This window comes from Dipodomys ordii, unplaced genomic scaffold, assembly GCF_000151885.1.
Source record: "Dipodomys ordii isolate 6190 unplaced genomic scaffold, Dord_2.0 Scaffold29, whole genome shotgun sequence".
NCBI classification, from domain to species: Eukaryota; Metazoa; Chordata; class Mammalia; order Rodentia; family Heteromyidae; genus Dipodomys; species Dipodomys ordii.
Genome location: NW_012267245.1, coordinates 7,708,552 through 7,727,092, shown reverse-complemented (window position 1 = coordinate 7,727,092; position 18,541 = coordinate 7,708,552). Strand labels below are relative to the sequence as shown.

Here is an 18,541-nt window from a genome sequence, read left to right as displayed (position 1 = left end):
ATACTTTTAGCTATATTACATTGTTGTACATTGTAGAACATTCAAACCTCAGTGACAAGTACTAATAACTATTACAATGAGTTGCCAGAGTAACTATCCACATTGTAATTGTAACTATGACAGTGAGTCATCATAGTAACTATTACAATGATAACTGTAACTATTACAATGAATTCTCATCTTTAACCACAGCCATGTTGGGTCTTTTGCTATCAACAGAGTGATTTTACTCTGATGCTTTTCTGAAAGCTTTAAAGGTATCCTATTGGCAAAGAAATTTATGGAATAGACTGAAAAGCACAGGCTTCTGAAAACTTCTTACTACTGGAGTAGGAGAGAATGACTAGAATTCTAACCAAGATCAAACAGAATGAGAATTAAAATAGATTCACTAAAGAATTTTAATTTATATGTTTTGTTTGAAACTGTTTGTACTCTTTAATGACTTGTTTTCAGGATTTAAGGCAACCTTTCATTTCTCTCAAGCTATTTACAACATAAAACAATTTGGTAATTGGTGAGTAAAGATAAAAATAATTATTATTTGGGTGTGTGCCATTCCCGGAGTTTGAACTCAGGCCCTGGGTACTGTCCCTGGAGCTTTTGTGCTTAAGGCTAGTGCTCTACTACTTGAGCCACAGCTCCACTTCTCTTTTGGTAGTTAATTTGGAAATAAGAGTTTTACAGACTTTCCTGCCCAGTCTGGCTTCAACTGTGATGCTCAGATCTCAGCCTCCTGAATAACTAGAATTACAGGGAGCCAACAGCACCTAGCAAAAAATAATTTTTCTTGTCATCTGACCAGTCCAGAATTTGGACAGTTCTTAATGAGCATTTTTACTTTAATTTGCATGGTAATATAGTTATTTACGTATGTTCAGTAGGAACTCTGTGAACCTAGTGATGTGACTCAGTGGTACAGCACATGTCCAAATAAAAGTAAAAAATATGTAGTTAAAATACTAAAACTTTATTGCATTAAGTTGGTCTTCTCTATTAATTCAAGCAGGATTTTTTCTTTCTTTTAAAAATCTAATTGTGAAATTAAGATTTTATTTAGTAACATTCTTTATGAAAAATGTAGAAAAATTGCTGTCTTCTAATAAAAATGAAAAATTTACCATAAGTCCCTTATATTAAAAATCACTAAGAGTAGATATTAAAAATGAGAAAAAAAATCATTGCTAATTGTTATTAACTTACAGTAAGGAAGAGTTGGGTGAGAAGTCATTCTTCTGACATTATTAATGGGTTTCTTAATCATCTGGTGAAAAGAAAAATTATTTTAGAGTCACAGAAAATAGGATTAAATATTTAAAATGTAGGGTGGAGGTATATGCATAGTTCAACACTGGAGAACTTGCCTAGCATATACAATACCTTAGGCTGAAGCTCCAGCACTACACAGAAACAACGAAGTTATGATAGGAAACTTATGTAAGTACTACACACACTAAGTATGTCAATAGAAATTGAATAGTGCAGCTCTCCTAGTTAAATTGGTATCCATTTCCTGCCTCACTGACTAGGATGTAAAAACTAATTCTCCTTAAGAATGTAGTCTTAACTCCTTTCTTACCATTTATTTTCTAATCCCATTAAACTTACTGGAATCATAAATGGCATTAGGTTAGACAGAAATTAAATACAATTCTTAGGACTGGGAAGGTGGCTAAGTGGTAAAGTGCTTGCCTCACATGCATGAGGCCCTAGGTTCGATTCCTCAGGACCACAGAAACAGAAAAAGATGGAAGTGGTGCTGTGGCTCAAGTGGTAGAGCACTAGCCTTGAGCTGAAGAGCTGAAGGACAGGGCCCAGGCCCAGAGTTCAAGCCCCACAATCGACCAAAAAAAAAAATTAAATGCAATTTTAATACTGTATGACTGTTTATTCTTAATTCATTTACTGAAAGATTTGATGAACCAATCAATAAAAGTAAAGAAATATACTAAATTAAGGGAAAAGTTGTGACTTATAGAATGTTTTGTTTATATAGCAGTGCAGAACTAGCTATGTTATCTTAAATTTAAGTACAAATCTCAAGGTAAGCCTTTTAGCTATTCTGGGAATCTAACTTTGTGAAGAGCGTGAAATTGTAGAGAAGAAAGAGCAGGTGTGGGGAGGAGAGGTCAGACCAGTAGAACTGATTAGTGATAGAAAGACTGAAAGATACATGCACATGCAGTTATCTTAAGCAATAGCAAGTATATTGCTTCCAAACAAGTCTACTTGTTATACTACTAGTCATCAATCAATAAAACGATGGGACAATAATATGTTTAGCCAGGCATGACGGAAATGCCTATACCCCTAGCACCTGGGAGGTTCATGGAGGAGGATCACTAGTCTACTGGGCTACTTAGTCAGACCCTGTCACACACAGGAGGAGAGGGAGGGAGAGAGGGAAGGAAAGAGGACAGAGAGAGATAGGACAGAGAAGAGGGAGAAGACAGAGATGAATATTTCAAATACATTTTCAAGTAAATTTCAAATAAATTTTCAAAAGACAATATTTTATCCATTTCCAGAAAGAAAAAAAAACCTGATGAAGATTAGTTGCATCAAGCTCAGAAATTCTTTTGTTCTAGATATGCCTTTCTTTCTTTGTGCCCTGGTGGCAGGCCTTGAAATCAGGGCCTTGAGTCCTCACCATTGGTACCCAACTTAACTAGGGAATTTTTTTAAAAATATTTTTTGTCAGTCATGGGGCTTGAACTCAGGGCCTGGGCGCTGTCCCTGAGCTTTTGTGCCCAAGGCTAGCACTCTACCACTTTAAGCCATAGCTCTATTTTTGGTTTTCCATAGGCGCCTGGCTTGAAAACAGTTTTTGTTCCTTTTCAAATGAAGATGTTATTGCTCATGATCAAAATATACAATTCCAGAATGTAGGACCTTCCTAAAACTTTAGAAATTAAATAAGTTTTCAAGTAAGGCACCAGTGGTTCACGCCTGTAATCCTAGCTACTCATGAGGCTAAGATCGAAGGATTGTGGTTGGAAAACAGCATAGGCATGAAAATCCGTGAGACTGTTATCTCCAACTACCACCAAAAGGCCAGAAATGAACTATGCCTTAAGTGGCAGAGCATTAGCCTTGGGAAAAGAAGCTTAACAGACAGCACTCAGGCCCTGAGTTCAAGCCCAGGATTGGTACACACATACACATACACAGATTTCAAACATCTTTTATCCAGTAACTTAATAGGAAAAGTACAATAGCAGACAAACCCAGGCATCTTTAACTTTACATACCACGGATGCTCCTCTGCCAGTCTGGGTACTACCAAGCCATGGCATGTTGATTGGGGTGCCAGGATTGCTATGTGTATATGGAGTTGTACCTTGAACAGCTGTTAAGTCATCATGAGCATGGATGACCAAGAAATCTTCTGACCTACAATGGATTATTAACCAGAATAACAATTCCTCAGTTCTTTATTCAATCCTTAACATTCAAACATTTGATCTTATTAAATTAATCTTTTAAATATTCTTGAACTTTTATTGCTAGTGACTGGTAAATTTCATATCCAAATACTTCTATTATCTTCACTTTCTAGACCTCTCATTTTACTTTTCTTTTGTGCAAGTCCAGGGCCTTCAATTCTGGGCCTGGGCACTGTCCCTAAGCTCCTTTTGCTCAAGGCTAGCATTCTACCACCTGAGCTACAGCACTACTTGCCCCTTTTTCTGTGATTAATTGGAGATAAGAGCCTCACAGACTTTCCTGCCTGATCTGGCTTCAAACCATGATCCTTTGATCTCATCTCAGCCTCCTGAGTAGCTAGGATTACAGGTGTGATCCTGTTGTTTTTTTTTTTTCTCTCAAGGCTAGCTCTACCACTTGAGACACAGTTCCACTTCGGGCTATTTTGGTAGCTTGCTGAAGGTATGAATATCACAGAATTTCCTGACTGGGCAGGCTTTAAACTCTAATCCTCTGATCTCAGCCTCCTGAGTAGCTAGGATTTACATGTGTGAGCCATTGCCACTTGGCCTCATTTTACTTTTTAAAGTCCTGCCATCCCTTAGCCACATCAGTGTATATTCTGTTTATAATTTAGATCTTTTAAAGAATTTTCTGAAAGTTATACATCCTTATATATGTACACACACATACACATATATACACATACATATATAGGTTATATATGTATATGCACACAAACATTTGTAAATATAATCACTTGCAATATCACTGAATAAAAACAAAGTAAAAGTACCCTTTGGGTTCCATTTCTACATCATCATCTACCCAAGTATATATCTGTGTAGCCAGAATTCCAGAAACATCCAGTTCTTGAACATCATGGCTAGAGGCGATAGCTATGCAATTTCTATTTGCCTGAAAAATAAAGCATGAGACAGATTTTTAACAAGGAAAACCACAATGGATATATTCTGCAAATAATCTCGAGAGAGCTAAGGTACAAAACATATTGCACTTACAAATTAATATTTTAAATTAACTTTACCAATTAAATTGATAATTTGATATTTTTGAGATATTTTTATGCTCTAGAAATTACAGAACAAATAGAGATATTTTTATGCTCTAGAAATTGTAGAACAACTAACAGGAAGCTATTAACAACAATGCATATACTATTTAATATCACACTACCTTTTCAATCTAATAAAATCCTATGATTTCTTCAAGATTTGTACCAGATACAATAGCTCACATTTGCAGTACTAGGTCCCTGGGGGAGGCTGATGCAGAACGATCACTTGAGTCCAGGGGTCTGAGGCCAGTCAGACCATCTCTCAAAACAAAACAACAAAAAATGCAGAGCAAGATACTGAGGAAGCCAGAAGCCAGAAAAGCAGAGGAATGAGAGGGAGATAATAAACTCAAACTAGTGAGAGAAACACACCAGAATAAATGAAAAACTGGTCAGATTAAATGACATAAAATTTTAAGTATAGATGGAATTAAAAATATACATCTTGACCTGAAGATGCAGTTTAGAAGCAGTGACTAATTGACATTAAAAATACATATTTCAAGCTGGGTGCTGGTGGCTCACGCCTATAAATCCTAGCTACTCATGAGGGTGAGATTTGAGGATCGAGGTTCAAAGCCAGCCTGGGCAGGAAAGTCTGTGAGACACTTACCTCCCATTAACCACCCAAAAACTGGACGTAGTGCATGCTGTGGCTCACCTTGAGCTGAAACGCTGAAGGACAGTGCCCAGGCCCAGAGTTCAAGCCCCACAACTGACAAAATTTTTTTTAATTTTAAAAAATATACATTTCAAACTGAAAAGATATTGACAGTGAAGAAAAACGTAGAATATTACTATTATTTATTTTTTGGGGGTCTGGTCGTGGGGCCTGAACTCTGGGCTGGGCACTGTCCCTCAGCTCTTCAGCTCAAGGCTAGCGCTCTACCACTTGAGCCACAGCGCCACTTCCGGCTTTTTTCTTTTGGCTTATGTGGTGCTGAGGAATCGAACCCAGGGCCTCATGCATGCAAGGCAAGCGCTCTACCACTGAGCCACCTTCCCAGCCCCTATTACTATTATTTAAAGTGCTATAATTAGCTCTCCAGTTGGTTTACTGGTCGGGTTGTTTATTAAGAAGACACAAATGTAGTCTTGTTTGGTTAAGTGATTAAAAAAAATGGTAATATAAATTAATAAGAAAGGAGGCAATTCTCTAAGGGTGTCTCCAATAGGTATGTCTTGTGAGCCACTGACTATACTTTGCTCCAAGGATGTCTGTGTAGCTAGTCACTGGAGCCAAGAACATGCATGCTTACTGTCCATTAGAAGAGAAATGGTTCCCAACCTCAGGGATCCCTTTCTGCACCATAACGTTCTGCAGGTCATACGACTGAGCCTTCGCTGTCTCTCTGGAAGCTGGTGTGAAAATACTGATGTTCTGGCTGCTGCTCTTGCTGTTAGTAATACACTGCCTTGGTGGTCTAGGAGTCTTGTGTTTTCAAACAGTATCCATTACTGTTCTTGTTGTTAGTAATAAATACATTGCCTTGGTAGTCTAGGATTCTTGTGTTTTCAAACAGTATCCATTGAGCTTTGAAAATTAACTGTTAGCTTGAATGTAAATTTTAGATCTTTCACAATTCTTGATACAGATAGTTCCCAACTATACAAATGGGAAAAAGTTCAACCTCAATGGTATTTTTTTTTCCTGCTGGTTGTGGGGCTTGAACTCGGCCTGGGCGCTGTCCCTCAGCTCTTCAGCTCAAAGCGAGCGCTCTACCACTTGCGCCACAGCACCACTTTTGGCTTTTTTTTCCTGCTTATGTGGTGCTGAGGAATCGAACCCAGGGCCTCATGCATGTAAGGTAAGCACTCTTACCATTGAGTTACCTCCTCAGCCCCTTTCAATGGTATTTTAAAAGAAATTTTCAAATTTTAAATATTTTTAAAGAAAAAAGGCATTATAAATTCCTATCTATAAACTTAACAAGGATATAAAAACATCAAATCTGAGAAATAATTAAGTATACCAGTAAAAAGCAGATTTTATATATGTGGATTATTCATTTATAGTTACTTTTGTAAGATCCTTCCCACAAAGAAAAAAGGTAGTTTTACAAAATATTTAAAATGGTATTTTCTTCAGAGGAAAGGAAGTACTGCAGAATGTTACACAGATATGACAATTTGGGGCTAACTCCAGATCTGCTTGCTTTAAGCAGAGCTCATCATTGGTCAAGCATGTCTATGAGGGAAGTGAGATGAAGAATACAGGGAGATCTGAGGAAGAATGATAAAAGAACTGTCTGGAAGATATCAAGAGAATACAGGCATAACATACAAAAGTGAATTCAAGATGTCATAAGATATACACCTGAATAATACTGTAAAACTTCTACAGGGTGTGGTGACATGCCCGGGGTCACGGCTACTTAGTAGGTTAGAGTAGCAGAACATTTTAGTTCAGGAATTTGAGACCAGCCTACGCACAAGATACTGTCTCAAGAAAACAAAGCAAACCATGAAACAATGTTAATTAGAAACGTATGTATACAAACATATACACATGGACACACACAAATGGATATATACATCCCTTCTTTAAAATGTCCATTAGAAACACACAAGAAACCATAACTTCTATATTTTGTGTTATAGAAAGAAATGTAAACAAAACGGAAGTGGTGCTGTGGCTCAAGTGGTAAGGTGCTGGCCTTAAGCTAAAGAGCTGAGGGACAGCGCCCAGGCCCAGAGTTCAAGCCCCAGGACCGGGAAAAAAAAAAAAGAAATGTAAACAAAAAAATAATTAGATGTCACTAGAAATTATGCAGTAAAGAGATTAAGGCAGATAGAAGCAGGAAATTATTAGCAGAAATTTTAACTTAAGACTATTAAACCTAAGGCAACCCTCTTTTCTTAGAGCTTAGATGTATCTCTAAGGAGGCTGTTAACATAAGAGTACAAAAAAATTCAAAAAAAAAAAAAACCTAACACATTATGTAGCTACTCAAGGTCTAAGTCAATGAGGGAGAATTCCTGAGTCACACATAAACTTAAGTTTTTATCAGATATTAGGAATCATACCCAATGTACTTGAATAGGGCATACAAAAAACCTCTGAGTTCATTGTACAGGCTGAATTCCCCAAATTACATAATAATAAAAACACATTATGGTCTAATCACTCATAAAATAGAAAAAATCTTATGCAGGTGGTAATTTAAACAGTGGGAAGCCACTTTGGGAAAGAGAAATACTGACCCAGGATAAACTGGTAAAACAAGATATTCTTCACCCATGAGTTATTAATAATCAAAGAAAAGTACTTACTTTATTAACAGCAAAGGCAGTAATGATATCAGATTCCTTATGGATAATCCTTGCTTTACCTCCAGGATATCCCAAGTCTGCTTCTATCTAAATGGAAAAAGATAAAGTCTGAAAAATAATGCTTTTAGTAATAGGACAAATAACAGTTGTCACCAATCAGTGAGCACTTTCATAAGTTACTTAAAATTACTATTAAAAAGCTATTTCTATCCTAAAGGTACAGAATATATTTCACAAGGGAAATGTAAATTTCTGAACTTGGCTTTTTCATGTATCAAAAGATAGTTGAAATAATTTATAACTTCACTCACTATTTACCCTCCAAGCAACACTAAATTAATTTTAAAGATCTAAGCACTTTCATTATTGAAGTTAGGTTTATTTACCAGGTTTCCATGTAGTGCAGTTTTGGAGAGGGTGGCACTAAGGTTTGAACTCATGGCATTTTGCCTGCTAGTCAGACTTTTATCGTCTATTTTGCTTTGGTTATTTTTTGTGTATGTATGTGCCAATCCGGGGGCCTTAGCTCTGTCCCTGAGCTTTTATGCTCAATGCTGCCACTTCAACCACAGCTTGACCTCTAGCTTTTTGCTGGTTAACTGGAGATACAAGTCTCATGGACTTTCCTGCCTGGGCTAGCTTCAAACAATAATCCTCAGATTTCAGCTTCCTGAGTAGTGAGGATTACAGGCATGAACCACTGGTACCTGGATGCTTTGGCTATTTTTGAGACAGGGTTTCACTTTCTGCTTATGCCACTCTGGACCACAATTTTCCTATTTATGCTTCCTGCATAACAGACATTTAACACTATAGCCCAGCTGTTTCTGTTGAGATGGGGTTAAGAAATTTTTGTTGGGCTGGGAAGGTGGCTCTGTGGTAGAGCGCTTGCCTTGCATGCATGAGGCCCTGGGTTCGATTCCTCAGCACCACATAAGCAGAAAAAGCTGGAAATGGCGCTAGCCTTGAGCTGAAGAGCTGAGGGACAGTGCCCACGCCCAAAGTTCAGGCCCCACGACCAACCAAAAAAACAAAAAACTTTTTGCTGGCCTTGAACCATGATCCTTTCCAGCTGCTAGAATTACAGGTGTAAAAGCTATTCTTCACTCACAGGCCATATAAAAACAGGTAGAATTTGACCAATTCATGTCATATATTTATGACAATCATGCATAGAAATTTAGCCAAGGCAGTGCTCTTTGTAGAAACAAAGTAAAACATTATTCTATGTAGTTTACATGAGGAACAAACATCTGACATTCTGCCCTTCCTAGAGAAGGTACATACATCTCTGAACAAAAGTACTAAAATATACTGCAAAGAGGAAGGAATTATCAAGAACTAGACACATTGCTCAATGTAGAATATTACTTTTTTTTACCATCTTCCTTAACCCTTCAACCTATTAAAATGAATTACTATGCTTCATAGTTCATTATGAAATGTAGAAATTATTAATCTGAAAGTCATACAAATTTGCTTCCTGTAAAACTTAAAGAAAACCAACATTAATGCCTGCCATGAACACAGAACTCACCAGAATTAGCAATTTTTTTTAAAAATAGCAATTAAGGTAGCTTCTGTTGTAGAGTTGAAAAAGAGGCTTATGCAGTAACAAAAACAAACAATAATCAGCCACTGGATGTAAACAGGTCACTATTTACTTACTTATTTATATATTTGGTGCTGCTACTAAATGAACTTATAGCCTCACGCTTCTGCTTGGCCTTTCTGCTCATCTCCACTGGTGGTCTGCTACAGGAATCATGCCTCCAATTCCAAGAGAGTCAATTGTCTTTAAGGACAGTTTTAACTCTAGTCCATAAAGAGGCTCATCATGCAATAAGAATGTGTAAGTCACACTCCATCATTTTTTTTTTTTGTCGGTCGTGGGGCCTGAACTCTGGGCCTGGGCGCTGTCCCTCAGCTCTTCAGCTCAAGGCGAGCGCTCTACCACTGAGCCACAGCACCACTTCCGGCTTTTTTCTTTTTGCTTATGTGGTGCTGAGGAATGGAACTCAGGGCCTCAGGCATGCAAGGCAAGCGCTCTACCACTAAGCAACCTTCCCAGCACCAAACTCCATAATTTTTTTAACAATATCCCACTTTATGCACCCATTTACTAGGTGTCCAAGGTACACTGTGTTCACTACAAAGTTTTGAAGAAAGGGAAAGAGAGATTTCCATGCAACAGAGATATATTATTTGCTGGTGATGGTTGGAGGAAAGATGTCAGTTTCATGTGGGGAGTTTTTCAGACTTTGTATGTATATGAAGTAAGCCCATATAGCCATGAACTTCAAAAATCTTTATGAATGCAGGAATATATTCTTGTCCTCTCGTCAAAAACAACATTTCTTGATGGTGTGGTATCAAGATGACCTGCATGAGAATCAACTGAAGTGACCTGGTTTCCCCTTCATCCTAACTAGGTAAACACTTTATGACTTAATTCCGATCACTAGCTCAAAGAACGGATTTTATCTGAATCCTATGATAAACAGTTAGAATTCCATAGTAGTAAGGCAAATAAATTCCAAAGAAAGAGTGGTTAGCCTCTCAATAGTTTTTGTTTCACTGAACTTGAGAATGAAAATATGCTATAAGAGGACTGCATAAACAGGCAGGGTTCAGTTCACACACAGGCTTCAGCTCACTATAGCATAAAAGCCATAATCAAGAGTTCAATATTACTGCTGGGAAGGTAGCTCAGTGGTAGAGCACTTGCCTTGCATGCACGAGGCCCTGGGTTCAATTCCCCAGCACCACATAAGCAGAAAGAGTTCAATATTACTCTAGGCTGAGAAACCATGGAGGCAATTTTGAAAATTCTGACTGTTGTGAGCTAAAATATAAAAGGTGGATAGATGTAGTAGTACACATCTATGATCCTGACATCAGAAAGCTGAGGCAGAAGTACCCAGAGTGCAGTGAAGGTAAGGTAAGGTAGGCTAAATAATGAGCTATAAAACAAAACCTTGTGTCAAAAAGCCAAAAACCACTGGGCACTGGTGGCTCACGCCTGTAATCCTAGCTGCTCAGAAGGCTGAGATCTGAGGACTGCCAGCCTGGGCAGCAACATCTTATCTCCAAATAACTACCAGAAAACCAGAAGTGGCACTATGGCTCACGTGGTAGAGCACTAGCCTTACGCTGAAGAGCTGAGGGACGGGGCCCAGGCCCAGAGTTCATGACTGACAAAAAAAGGAGAAAAAACAAGCCCCAAACAACCTCTTCAAACAAAACTAACAAAAGAAAAAAACAAAGAGGATGTGAAAATGGCTGCCAGAAAAGCAGGCAAGCTGAAGTAAGAGGTGGTGGCGATACTGATAGTGGATGGAACCAGGACACTTTCTGCTAATGAACTGTAATCTGAGTGTGACTAATACTAGCTTTTAGGCCAGATAAATGGTAAGTGAAGTACTATTTACAGAAATAGGCAAAAGTGAAGCAAGAGTGGTTTTAGGTTGGGATCAGGGAATGTCTGGAGTGCAACACATGAGCTGGGACTCAACAGAATTCAGTTACCATTATACAGATGATATTTAAGCCATAAGACAAACCAAAGAGAAAGTAAGGGCAGGGAAGAAAAATGTTAGAGAAACAACCTCTGGACACCAATATTTTTAAGGACAGATAAATATGTGGCAACCCAGCAATTGACTGACATCAGAAATAAAGAGTTTGATGTTACAGAAAGAGAACAGTTGTAAGAAAATATGAGGGGCCAATCAATTCACACAAGACTGAAAAGCTAACTCAGAGCTCAGAACTCACTACTGGGTTTGACAAGGACTGCTTCAGTGGAGTGGACTAGAGACAAGACCCACTGAGAGAGGACACGACATCGGGGTCTTCTCCAGGGTGCCTGAAACATTAATTTTTAAATCTTGTGTGACTTAAAAGACAAGTCAACGAATATGTTTCTCTCCACAGAAGAGTAGAAAATATACGTGTTGTTAAGGTATATTTCGTAAAATGTATTTGCTCCTGCCAATACTCCTACCACTACTATTACTAATCTTAAGAAAGGTAAAAATTTTTGAAGCAGCCCAGGTGCCAGTGGCTCACACTTACAATACTAGCTACTCAGGAGGCTGAGATCTGAGGATCGTGATTCGAAGCCAGCTTGGGCAGGAAAGTCCATGAGATGCTTATCTACAACTAACCAGCAAAAAACTGGAAGTAGAACTGTAGCTCAAGTGGCAGAGCCACTGATCTTAAGCCAAAGAGCTCAGGGACAGCTCCCAGACCCTGAGTTCAAACCCTAGGACTGTCCCTTTACCCTGCAAAAAAAAAAAAAAAAATATGAGCAGGAGTGGTGGGTAGAGGGGGGGATAAGAACTGGAGCAAAGACCCAGGGTAGGAAAGAAATGACAGGGACAGTGCACGAGTGAAAGGAAGATCTGGATCAGAATGGCAGCTCCTCCACTGGGCAGAACAGCTGCCAGAAGCCAGATTTGGTGGTGAGAGTAGTAAGTGACATCTGTGTTGACTATGTTTATTTTGACAGCAAAATGTGATGAGCTTGAAAGGAGTGGGAAAGAGATTGAAAAATAAAATTCACCATAAAATAATTTATGAAAAAGAAGGTTAACTTGAGATCTGTGCTTTCTTCGTGTTTAACTGCTTAGAGAGACATAAAGAGGTGTGTTTAAACAGATGTGGAGATACTCACGGAAAGTACAACACAGTCAGCACAGAGCAAGGGGCTGAGGACGTTTGATCATTAAGAGTCTAAGCTGCTTGAGAAAGGAGACCAAAATTTAAGACTGATTGCCAGGGAAGATCAGGAAGTATTTGACGGAATTAATTCCTGGCATCAAAGCAGAACCCATTCTGTTCACTGCAGGCCTCGGGAGTCTGCCTTCAAGGGACAGACTTCACACGTAGGCACTCTTCCTGAAGTGGCGTCAGTAACAGCACTAAGGTTCACTTCATAAATACATCATCATAAAACAGTTGCACTGGGAAGAATATGTTTAGATATTTTGGAAGACAACCTGTCCCCAGGATCCACAATTCGGCCACTAATCCAGGCAAAGTATTCTAATTCAAATGATCCCGCAGCAAATGTTGAAACAGGACAGGGGAAAATCAATAAAACCCAAGCCATAGTGATATTCGGAACACAGACTAGGGCAGCTGCCACAAATAATATTTAAATCAATCTATCATCACACACACATCACTTCGGCTCTACAGTGAGTTTTTTGTACACATTTCATATAGTCTTAGAAATATTACAGACTAGAAGCTAAGACAGCCTCTTTAGTTGATTAAATACACATTAGAAAATCTATTATTTGTCCGCATCAACTTCTGCAAAGCATGAACAAAGGCTAGAATTATTTGGATTGTTGTGAAAGGCTTAAAAGCAACCCTGGGGAAATATGGCACAGTGTGTGAAGATGAAGAATAAAGCACAGTAAATGAGGGTAGCTGTTAGGGTAAGTGGCAGACCAGTTTTCTCTATTTTCCTGGTTTTGAGGGTACAGGCAGAAATTTCATGGGCTCCTTCCCTACTTTCTATGTTGATCTAATTACACTGATTACAAACAGTGAACTAGTTCTTTAGAATATATTCTCTAGGTAACTTTATTAAGAAACTGTAAATAAACAAGTGTGATTGTTTGAACCAAAATGGTAACATTAAACAAAATCCCTTCCCTAATAACACTGTGACAAATAGAATGACTACATTTTAATGTAGCATGGACATGATTTTAAAAATAAATGTTGCTGGGCACCAGTGGCTCAGGCCTGTAATCCTAGCTACTTAGGAAGCTGAGATCTGAGGACTGTGGTTCAAAGCTATCCTGGCAGTAAAGTCCATGAAACTCTTACCTCCAATTAACCACCAGAAAATGAGAAGTGGCGCTGTGCATCCCTGAAAAAGTTCAGGGACAGGGGCTGGGAAGGTGGCTCAGTGGTAGAGCGCTTGCCTTGCATGCCTGAGGCCCTGGGTTCGATTCCCAGCACCAAATAAGCAAAAAGAAAAAAGCTGGAAGTGGCGCTGTGGCTCAAGTGGTAGAGCACTAGCCTTGAGCTGAAGAGCTGAGGGACAGTGCCCAGGCCCAAAGTTCAGGCCCCACGCCGGACCCAAAAAAAAAAAAAAAAAGTTCAGGGACAGCACCCAGGCTCTGAGTTCAAGCCCCACAACTGACAATAAAACAAACACACAACAAATAAAAAACACAACACTGTAATTATTTACACTGCAGAAGCAGCATTAAAAGCAAAGTCTTTGGGACAAGAATGACTAATAGTTTATAGAAAGTAATTAGTGATCAAATCCAAACAAAGAAATGTTTATATTAATATTTGAATTAAAAATGTGGATATTTTCTCAAAACCAAAAACCATTAGGAAATTTCAAAGTATAGACCACATGTATTTATTTTATCAAATATAATGTATACTTGATATCAAGTCAGTCTTTTTTTTTTACTAATTGCACAGAATTATTTCTTCTATTTTACCAAAAGATTCCTTTAGGAAAGAATAAGAAGTAGGAGCTGGGATGGTGGCTCAGTGGTAGAGCGCTTGCCTTGCATGCCTGAGGCCCTGGGTTCAATTCCTCAGCACCACATAAGCAAAAAGAAAAAAGCCGGAAGTGGTGCTGTGGCTCAAGCGGTAGAGTGCTAGCCTTGAGCTGAAGAGCTGAGGGACAGTGCCCAGGCCCACAGTTCAGGCCCCACGACCGAATGCCCCCCCCCAAAAAAAAGAATAAGAAGTGGCATTAGTACACTCATAAAAAATATTATCAACCACTTAAAAAATTAAAAAAGAAAAACTTTTAAGCAATTTCTTGCTTAAAGATCACTCAGCCTGTGGATTGAAAAATTAGTTAAATATCAGTCATATTCAATGTACCTAAAGTCTAAGAATCTAAGAATTTTTCATGATTATACTAATTCTTACCCTTCTTGTTTTAGTTCTCAAGCACTCTGTATACATACATGTGTAGGCATTATGCTAGATAGTTCTCCTCCCAGCAAAACAAATGCTCCTTCCTTCCTTTCTTCCTTCCTTCCCTTCCTCCCTCCCTCCCTCCTTCCCTGCCTCCCTTCCTTCGTCGGTTGTGGGACCTCAACTCTGGGCCTGTCCCTCAGTTCTTCAGCTCAAGGCGAGCACTCTACCACTTGAGCCACAGTGCTACTTCTGGCTTTTTCTGTCTATGTGATGCTAAGAATCAAACCCAGGGCCTCATGCATGCAACGCAAGCACTCTACCACTGAGCTAACTTCCCAGCCCCAAACGCTGTATTTCTTAGGAATTAATATCATAGGAGAAATTCTAACTTCTAAAATGACACTGGCAGAAATGGAATAATGTATTATACTTTTATAACTGCTAGTGTAATCACATTTACTAAGAACTTTAGTTGTATTTACTCAGAAAAATCTGTAGCCAGCACAAGACACATTCAACTCCCTTTGAAACTGCATTCTTTTATTTGACAAAAGAGAATCATTTTTATGACTCCAATACAAAAATTTTTTTAATAAAAGAAGAACTTAAGGGAATAATCTTGTTAACTCTACTGGGAACATATCAAGTGAAGAACTAAAATGTAACTTTTTGTTCTGGCTAAGAATGCAATTTCAAGTTCAGTTGAATGATAGTGGTACCTTATTGATGTTTGGCTCCTCCATCATAGAATTTTTGATGGTTTCACTGTTGTCCTCTAATGACTTCATCAAGAGGGAATAACCACATGACAAAGAGTAAAAGATGAGATACAACATGCAGAACACTGGGGATACTTTTTAATGTTTTATTTTTGACAAAATTTACTAAAAAAGAATAAGGAACTGAATTACTGTTCTTAAATTTCATATACCATAGAAAAGTATATGTAAGAGTGGATGGAAAGGGGTTGAGAAAACTTAATAGCTCAAACGTAATTAACTACATATGGGTTTTTCTTTTCTTTTTTTTGTAGGTCGTGGGGTTTGAATGAACTCTGGGCCTGGGCACTGTCCCTCAGCTCTTCAGCTCAAGGCAAGCGCTCTACCACTTGAGCCATAACACCACAACACACTTCTGGTTTTCTGGTGGTTCATTGGAGATAAGAGTCTCATAGTCTTTCCTGCCCGGGCTGGCTTTGAACCGAGATCCTCGGATCTCAGCCTCCTGAATAGCTAGGATTACAGGTGTGAGCCACTGATGCCCGGCCCATATATATATATATATATATATATATATATATTTTAACTACATAAAAAATTTTTACTCACTTATTTTGAATGTTGACATCAAAACTAAACCTGTTAAAGGTTGAGTCTAAGGTACATTATATTTAAAAAGTCAGAGCTACTGGTACCAGAGTACAATATTAAAAATCAAAGTCAGATTTTCTTTTATATACTACTGTCTTATTTCCACAATGCATGACCCCCTTTAGGAAAAACTTCTAATTAGAAATTTCTGTTTCTATTTAATTCTCTCTGCTGATGTTGCCACTAACAATCAAAAATGGATTAATGTCCCTTTTTATGAGGGGACACTAGGATTTGCTAATTCTCTGGGATTTTTCCACAAAATGAAAGCAAACAGAGAAGCGAGCAGTTACAAAGATAGAAGCTGGCTGGGAAGGTGGCTCAGTGGTAGAGCGCTTGCCTTGCATGCCTGATGCCCTGGGTTCGACTCCTCAGCACCACATAAGAAAAAAGCTGGAAGTGGCGCTGTGGCTCAAGTGGTAGAGTGCTCGCTTTGAGCTGAAGAGCTGAGGGACAGCGCCCAGGCCCAGATTTCAGGCCCCACGACCAGACCCAAAAAAAAAAAAAAAAAAGATAGAAGCTGTCAGATACACTCTGTTTGGGAATGGCTCAGATCGTCTATCTCCTCATCTGTCATTAATTTCCAGATAAATATAAGCAGGGAAGACATTTTATTTTTTTAATGTATATAACAGTAAGCTATACTATATATGAAAAGAAAATATCTAAAGATACATCAAGATTTTAAGGTATGTTTAGGAAATAAAGCCAGATAGAGAAAGGATAAAATTTCATTCTCGAGCACATAAAGGAATAATGAATAGAAACATTAACCATCACGTCCCATCCAAAATATACAACTGTTATAATATGGCTATCTCATAATTGGCTAAAAAGTACAATGACTTCAACATAATCATGATGTTATAAAAACAAGAGATGAAAGGAAGTTTTGTTAATCCAACAGGCTACTCAACTTTCTAGTAGACATTAAACATATTTTATAACAACTCTATAACATTAAGATTCTATTGCATACCATCTATTGTACCACATAATAATTTTCATTTCAAAATCCCTTTACAAAAATTTTGTCTCTTGTAAGAGTATCATTACAACTGGGCACCGGTGGCTCATGCCTGTCATCCTAGTTACTCAGGAGGCTGAGATCTGAGGATCGAGGTTCAAAGCCAGCCTGGGGAGGAAAGCCTATGAGACTCTTATCTCCAATTAACCACCAGAAAACCAGAAGTGGCGCTGTGGCTTAAGTGGTAGTGCGCTTGCCTTGAGCTGAAGAGCTGAGGCCCTGAGGGACAGTACCCAGGCCCAGCGTTCAAGCCCCATGAGTGACAAAAAGAAAGGATCATTAAATCAAGTAGTACCAACAAATTTCTCATAACTACTAATGATTAGGCCAATGTTTAAGAAAGTTAAATCAACTAACTAAAAAACATCTGAGCCAGGCACTGGTGACTCATGTCTATAATCCTAGCTATTCAGGAGGATGAAATCTTGAAGATCATGGTTTGAAGCCAGCCCAGTCAGAAAAGTCCATGAGACTTTTATCTTTAGTTAACCACCAAAAAAAGGTGCAAGTGGAGGTGTGGCTTAATCTCAGTGACAGAGCCCAGGCCATGAGTTCAAGAACCAGGACGGGCACTAAAACCAACCAACCAACCAACAAACAACAACAAAAAAAACCCCCATAAGGAATGAAATAGTTATTTTGCAGATAAAAATCACTAGTAGTTTTTGCAGAGAAAATCACTAGTAGTTACAAAGTTGTTCATGAACCGAATTGTTCAAAACCACTTAGGTTCATGCTTTTGTTTAAAACAATTGGCAGTAACAATAATTTAAAAATTTTTTCTAAAAGTATCATAAAACTCTGAATAAAATAACAAATAGGAACTCATTATCTGTTATTCTGCACTCTGGCTTGGTTATATAGTACTCTGCTCCCTATCTATTCTTGAAATCACCTAGATAAAATTTTAACATTCATATCAAAAGATGCATTAGAGAAAGCACAGTAACAAGCAAAAGCAAGCGTTTTTGTATAGAATAACACATCAGTGCTTTGTGTATAACATCAGAATACTGTAAGTTGTAATAAATTACTGTAGGCAAAGCCAAATTTTAAATAAAATAGGGAAAATTACTTTTCCATTGAACATATCCTAGTAAGTCTTTTACTTCTAGAGCTCTAGCACATTAATGAGTGATGTATTTTCTTGAATTGTTTAGTGTTAATTCACATTCTAAATATTATTTTAATAAAATGAAATACTTTCAGATTCCCCAGGTTTCAATGTAACACCAAAGGACATGAATTCCTCTTAAATCAGCCATAATAAGATATATTCTGCTTCCTACTGTGGTCAATCCAAGTGTACGTACAAAATCAGCAAACAGTAAATAATAAGACAGTTAGTTGCCTACTACAAATCAGTACTTAAACTGAAAGACAACAATGTATGGGTGAGAAAACAGTTTACATATGTATGTGTGTGTAGTCTTCCTTTTATTTTTTTTTTTT

General features: G+C 38.1%; 1 protein-coding gene across 1 annotated transcript in view; it reads right to left on the bottom strand.

The window, feature by feature from the left end:
• The window catches only part of Dmxl1 (Dmx-like 1), a 114,541-nt gene that overhangs the window by 14,189 nt on the left and 81,811 nt on the right, over positions 1 to 18,541 (bottom strand). The window contains exons 33-37 of the mRNA XM_013016020.1: positions 15,412 to 15,474; positions 7,778 to 7,864; positions 4,223 to 4,344; positions 3,252 to 3,393; positions 1,204 to 1,264 (exon numbers count right to left, since the gene is read on the bottom strand). Coding sequence (XP_012871474.1) covers positions 1,204 to 1,264; positions 3,252 to 3,393; positions 4,223 to 4,344; positions 7,778 to 7,864; positions 15,412 to 15,474 — 475 coding nt within the window. The remainder of the gene's footprint in view (positions 1 to 1,203; positions 1,265 to 3,251; positions 3,394 to 4,222; positions 4,345 to 7,777; positions 7,865 to 15,411; positions 15,475 to 18,541) is intronic.